The sequence below is a fragment of the Sinocyclocheilus anshuiensis genome, unplaced genomic scaffold (assembly GCF_001515605.1).
Source record: "Sinocyclocheilus anshuiensis isolate Anshui unplaced genomic scaffold, SAMN03320099.WGS_v1.1 scaffold2442, whole genome shotgun sequence".
In the NCBI taxonomy this organism is placed as follows: domain Eukaryota; kingdom Metazoa; phylum Chordata; class Actinopteri; order Cypriniformes; family Cyprinidae; genus Sinocyclocheilus; species Sinocyclocheilus anshuiensis.
In genome coordinates, this window is record NW_015555909.1 from 184,877 (window position 1) to 191,849 (window position 6,973).

General features: G+C 36.4%; 1 protein-coding gene across 1 annotated transcript in view; it reads left to right on the forward strand.

Annotated features, from left to right (window-relative positions):
* LOC107675930 (glucocorticoid modulatory element-binding protein 1) overlaps positions 1-6,973 on the forward strand; it is an 18,897-nt gene that overhangs the window by 3,501 nt on the left and 8,423 nt on the right. The window contains exons 2-8 of the mRNA XM_016470427.1: positions 106-257; positions 379-434; positions 713-834; positions 913-1,016; positions 3,149-3,297; positions 6,052-6,183; positions 6,276-6,413. Of these exons, the coding sequence (XP_016325913.1) occupies positions 127-257; positions 379-434; positions 713-834; positions 913-1,016; positions 3,149-3,297; positions 6,052-6,183; positions 6,276-6,413 (832 nt within the window). The 5' untranslated portion in view covers positions 106-126. The remainder of the gene's footprint in view (positions 1-105; positions 258-378; positions 435-712; positions 835-912; positions 1,017-3,148; positions 3,298-6,051; positions 6,184-6,275; positions 6,414-6,973) is intronic.

Below are 6,973 nucleotides of genomic sequence, written 5' to 3' on the forward strand. Positions count from 1 at the left end.
GAAAAGTCAGATTTTCATGATATGTCACCTTTAAATTGTTAATTTAAAATAACATTTATTCCAAAGTTTGACTAAAATCTAAACCAGGACTGTCATACTCCTCAGAGTTGAAGGAGAGCGTGGTCGATGGCAGAGACAGAAGTCACTGTGTCCGTGGAGGACATGGTGGAGGTGAAGAGCGCTGAGGAAGAGGATGCAGATCCTGACAACCAAAGCAAGACTCAGATGATCCTGCAGCTGCAGCCCATCACAGCTGGGTGACCACAACACAAACATAATAATAATAATAATGCATCAAATCTGTCATATTAAACACAAACTATTCTGGGAATAAGCGGGTGCAGCTTGATGTTATAGATGATGTTTCATGTTTGATAGGCTTGGAGATGAAAGCAGTGAGACGGATGCTGCAGTTGTGGCTGTGGAGACACAAGGTAACCATGTCCTAAAACTTAATAGTGGTGATTTTTCTCTGTATCATGACAGCAGGTTTTGCACAGCTCATGTGTTCTTTATAAAATGCAGCCTTGTAGTTTAAATCGTCTTTAATTCACATTATTAGCAGTAATCATTCTGTAGTTTCCTGCAAGCTGTAAATGCTGTCTGCTCAAATTTATCAGCTCTCTCCAAGCAGCGGATTACGCTGTCACTAAATACACCTTATGCAGTTTTGCCACAATAAACTCTTGTTGACGTGTGTGTGTTTGTTCAGATGAGGCGTCTGCTGAAGGAGAGGGTTTGGAGCTTGGTTATCCCATTACATGCGGCGAGAGTAAAGCCATCCTTCTAGTCAAGAAGTTTGTCTGCCCGGGAATCAACGTCAAATGTGTGAAGGTTGGTGTCGTGTAGAGCTTAACGCTGCAGATAACCGCTGGTAATGTGTTTAATCGGGCTTTCTCTGTTTCTCCGCAGTATGAGGATCAGTTGATTAGTCCGAAGCAGTTTGTGCACTTGTCGGGGAAAGCCACCTTGAAGGACTGGAAGCGAGCGATCCGGATGGGTGGCGTTATGCTCAGGTCTGCTTGCGCATATTGTTTTATTTTTTTTAATGCGCTTCAAAGGCACTCAAAATTGAGTTTTTCATGACCATTTTTATGAAAATTACACCGGCGCATGTGAAATGAGTAATTTTTGTTGCACTAAGCTGTTAGGTTAGTCTTTGCGTCTAAAAACGCGAGACGCAGTGCTCAGGAATGGTTTTATAAAAAATGCAGCGCAGAATGCCTCCTCTGCCATGTTGACGTCAAATGAAACAGTTGCCATGCCAATTTGCTACTGTAAATAAAAGCTTGCAACGCTTGCCCCGCCTCCGGGGGCTTCTGATTGGTCCACTGTTTTGGAACAGACATTGATGAGCAGTGTTGGGGGTAAAGCATTACAAGTAATGCGAGTTACGTAATCAGATTTTTTTTAAGTAACTAGCAAAGTAACACATTACTTTTTAATTTAGAAGGAAACATCTGAGTTACTCCAGTTACTTTTTTCCCCATGTATTGACTGACAGCTCTGGTGTTGCCATGGTGAGAGAAATCGGGAGTGAGTGCAGAGAGACGTCATGTGCGAACATGATGTTACTGTAGTTCTAGACTAAATATGAACATGTATTTATTCATCTCACTTGCACAAAAACAGATACAGTATTCCTCAGAATGAAGTAAAACAGTCAAATGCAAACTCAAAATATTATAAAAACCTGCAATACTTAAATATGTTAAATACAACAAATGTCATTTATGTATTTAATCCCATTTTATTAACCAATGTTTTGCTACTGACCTTTGATGATTCAATTCAACCGTACTTAGCCAATATTACACATTTGTGTTTCATTTTTGTTATTGCTGAAGAGTGTTGAACTTTCTTCTCCTGCGTCATATTCTTCATGCGATTCGTTTGAGCTGCGCCCTCTACTGTACAGATAAGAGTTTACATTTCCTTCAGCCTGAGGTGTATTCATTTCACTTTTGGTGTGAAAGGGCTTTTACAGTTGTAAAAGAAAAACTTTTTATATTAAAAACAAACAAGCAAGCCCTGCCCAGATTTAAAAAGTAATGCAAAAGTAACATAACACATTACTTCCCATAAAAAGTAACTAAGTAGTAATTAGTTACTTTTTTAGGGAGTAACGCAGTATTGTAATGCATTACTTTTAAAAGTAACTTTCCCCAAACACTGTTTAATTTCGCCCTTGAACTCTCGCAGAGCAATGGTTAACGTGACGCATATTAAAATTGTGATTGTTCTGATGGATCTGCAGAGGTGTAGGTGCTACACACAGACAAAAACAGCACAAGAGTTTACAGATTTTACTACATTTTACTCTTATTATTTTTCTGTACTCTCAGACAAAAAGGTACAAAAGCTGTTACTAGGGTATTACCTTTTCAAATACACGTTTGCACCTTATTTACTCCTTATTTAACTTAAAGGTGCTTATTAGTACCTAAAGGGTGCATAATAGTACCTTAATTGTACATATTAGTACCTTTTAAAATGGTACAATCACAGTGACAGCTTTTGTACCTGTTTTTCTCAGAGTGTATGGACTAGTAGTAGTAGTATACTTTTATTGTCCTCAAGAGCAAAATTGTTAGTAAACTAAGTTTATAAACACTGTCTGATGTCAGTCCAACTTTTGTTTTGGACTTTTGGGAGAACATTTTGGGTTCCGAAATTTGCAGTTTTCATATACAGTCGAGTGGCCACAATTATTAGAACTAGTATTTTCAGCAGCTAAAAAATGGTTTTAAGTCAGTTATTTCTAGATGCTTCAAGAAAGCAGCTTTTGCTCTATAGGTGCACTTGCACATAGTTTTTTAGGTAGCTTTGTTGGTAGGTTTCTTGTACAAATGAAAATCTCACTGGATTATTACAATTAATGGCAAAATGAATGTTTGGAAATGTAAACTGATATTTCCTACTGACACACTACAGCAAAAGATAGAAATAACTGACTTAAAACCATTTTTTTAGCTGGTGAAAATACTAGTGTTGTAATAATTTTGGCCACCACTGTATATAAAGCTCATTTGTTACACAAGATCAAGGAAAGGTACCCACTTTGACCCCTTTTGGATATTCAGTGAAAACATAAATTCTTCAGTGAGTGGTGGTCATAACCTCTGACAGCTCTGTGTGTGTCATGAAGGAAGATGATGGACTCGGGTCAGCTGGATTTCTATCAGCACAGCACTCTCTGCACAAACACCTGCCGCAGCACCAAGTTCGACCTGTTGATCAACAACACACGCTTCCCACCGGACGGCAGTGGGCTCAGCACACCCACCACAGCTCGGGGTCAGAACACACACGCACGCATGCACGCACACACACACACACACACTGAAACTGCTCTTTTAAGAGTTTCTAATGATCTTCTTTTAACTGTGGACTCTGGTTACTCTGCTGTTTTAGTCCTTTTGGATTTGACTGCGGCCTTTGATACGGTCAGCCACTCAATTATTTTATCTAGACTTGAACAGTATTGGTATTAAGGGCATAGCCCTTACATGGTTTCAGTCGTATTTGACAGACAGACACACACACACTCACTCACTCACATGCACACACACACACACACACACACACACACACACACACACACACACACACACACACTGACATAGTTAGGGCTTTTTACCTTAGTAAAAAAGTAATATATTTAAAATACATTTATTTCATACTAAGTATAGTTCAAATTTATTAACATATTTACTGACAGCTAACTCGAGACTTACGGATATAAATTTTTTTATTAAACTTTACTTGGCGTACTACTTGTGCACAATGCACTTTTCTTAATATTAAGACTAAAATGTGTTTTAATGTCACTTTTGATGAGGATTGTATGATCTTTGAATAATATCGGACTTTAAATGCGAAAAAAAAGTTTAAAAGTTTACCTGAAGTATGCTTGCAATAGTTTCACTTTAGCACAATAAAATATCTTAAATTGTACTTCAGCACTACTTCTGCACAATTACAGTGCATTAAGTACAAAATTAGTTGTTCCAGTTTAGCAGACTTTATCACATTGGAAACAAGTGATGGAAACACCAAATTTTTAACTAAAAACCCCGTAATTCGCAAAAAAGTTTTTACACTTGCTTGAGCTTGTTTTTGACTTAAGGGTTAATGCGAATAATGGGAGATGGAAATGTATTTGCCGAATAAATTCCTACATGCGCATTAAAAAAAGTCATGTGACTTTGTGCTCTGGGACGGCAAAACCTGATTAACCAGCAGACAGATCTCGTTCCACAGCATCTGAAATGTTATGTTCATTCTGAAATGCCTGAACAAAGTCTGTCGTCAAAGTATTGATGTATAGCCTAATTGCCTCCCAGAACTGTCTTATGCAACAGCGTTCCCAAACAGCAGCATCCGCCTCTGAAAGCAGTGACCCAATTTATTTCATTTTGTCTGCTCGCTCTAAGGTGCAAGTAAATTACTATATAGGAAAATTATAATATTCAGCGGCATCTCCTATTTTTCTTAGTGATTTATAGTGCCAGTTTATCAGGAAGTGACGATTTTGTTCTCTTTGACTCGTTGGATGGAAACGGTGCTTGTTCGCAAATGTTTTATGCGATATTTCAATTTTGCGCAACTTTGGATGGAAACCCGGCTAGTGACACAACTTTGACCAAATGACGGTTATTGCCAGTTAAATTCAAAATATTTAAATGAATAAATAAAAATGTAGGTAAAAATAATCTATGTATGTTTTCCACACAACTTTCAGTAAAAAAATAATTTGAATTGTTTTCCATTTAGATGTACCAATAATTTAGGGTACATTTGGAAAAATGCTTTCTCAATAAAACAGCTATTGGTTTCACTTGATATTAGTGCTGTCAAACGAGTGCTGTCAAACGATTAATCGCATCCAAAATAAAAGTTTTTGTTTACATAATATATGTGTGTGTACTGTGCATATTTATTATGTACATATAAATACACAAACATGCATGTATATATTTAAGAAAAATATGTTACGTTTCTATACAAAATATATTTATATATAATATAAATTATATGAATATAAATATATACATGTAAATATATGTAATTTTTTTCAAAATATATAGGTGTATGCATGTGTATTTATATATACATAATAAATATACACAGTACACACATATATTATGTAAACAAAAATGTTTATTTTGAATGCGATTAATCACGATTAATCGTTTGACAGCACTACTTGATATATTTTATCAGTGTAACTTATCTGCTAGTCACCAAGCTTAATCATTAAATACCATTTTGATATTACAAATAAAAAGATGCTTTCCCTGTTGGTGAGTTTGTTTACTGCGTTACAGACAAACTGTATAGATTGACAGGTAATTTGTTGATAATTTGGACATTTTGACTCATAATTTCAGTGGCAGGCCTTGTCTGGCCAACCGAATGTTAATTTCTTGACCAGATTAACCTCAGATTTTAATATTTATTTGAATTAAAATTATACAGATATTGCAAAACCATAACAATGTCCCCAACATTGTTGACAGGCAATTAATATACTCCTTAACAATAGGTCACATTGGAGATGAAATATAGAAAAAAAAATAAAAGAACATTTAACATAATGTGTTCAAAATGTCAGCTGCAGAAGAAAATGACATGATGACATGATGCTGGTCATATAGTTTTATGATAAACCATTTTTAGTTTTCAGGGGGATGTTTGGTTTGTAACAGTTGACAATTTTTTTTATGGATGTGTGTAAAAATCTATTTTTCTAAGGTGTTTAGATTGTAGAAATAAATTGAATATATAATTTATTTTTACAATATAAACTTCAGCATTTTTTATTCATTATTTTGAACTCAAGACTCATTAATTAAAAAACCAGACTTTGCAAAAAAAAAAAATGATTTAAGGGACAGACTGAAAAACGGTGCACATAATATGTGTGCAATTATAGTATGTATTCTCTCGATGTATAAAATATCTTAGAAAAGTTGTTATATAATCATCAATGGTACCCTAAATGATATAATGACCCTAATACATAGTGTCTGTATGTGTGTCCTGCAGGGCATGTTTCTGTGGGTAACGGAGGTCAGACGGCCACAGCAGAGGAGAAGAAAGAAGACGTGATCGGTACGGTGGAGTGGAGCACAGCTACGGTAGAAAGCCCAGAGAAAGGAGACTCGCCTGATATCTCAGGTAAACATTCAGACCTCACTCAGGACTCTCATGCGTTAATGAAGATGGCATCCACAGACGTGATGAGAGCTGTACTGTGTGTGTGACCCCAGATGAGACGCTGAGTTTCTGGAGGGGCATTGCTGAGGTGGGGCTGATGGGGGAGGTGGTGTCTAATATCCACTCAGAGCTGCTGAGTCTGCTGAGAGGAGTTCAGCTGCGCACGGATCAGAGCTCTCTACAGGACGCAGGTCAGTGCTTCATCTGTGACAGGTTTGTCCCGTGAAGTTCAGCTCCAGCCCTAATCAAAAACATCTGAACCAGATGCCAGTTACAGATTCACAAGATGCCAAATAGAGATTCATAGTATTTTGCAACAGATATACCTTTACATTTTTTCACAACCTTAAGAGACTTCATTAAAAGAACAAGTTTGTTACAGAAAACCTTGCGAACCAATCGCATTATAGCTAAGACATCATTGCATTACTGTCAGAATTACCACAACAATGATCAAAAGACCCATAAACTGAATCCTACCTGCTGCAAAACTGTCAGTGAGTTTTCATAGAAAACTCCAAAAATAATAAATAAATCCAAAATGAATTAGCAGGCAGGCTGCTGGTTCAATAAATGAAAAACAAGCACTTTATTCAGCAGTTAATTTAATATGAATAGGACCATCAAGACCTTTTGTAAATGAAATACAAAATATATACAGTAGTCAACATTTGAAGTGGATTAAAAAAGTTAATCAAAGTTGTCCTAAGACAAGAAAGCATTTTGGTTTTGGCAAAAGTTGACTACTGTG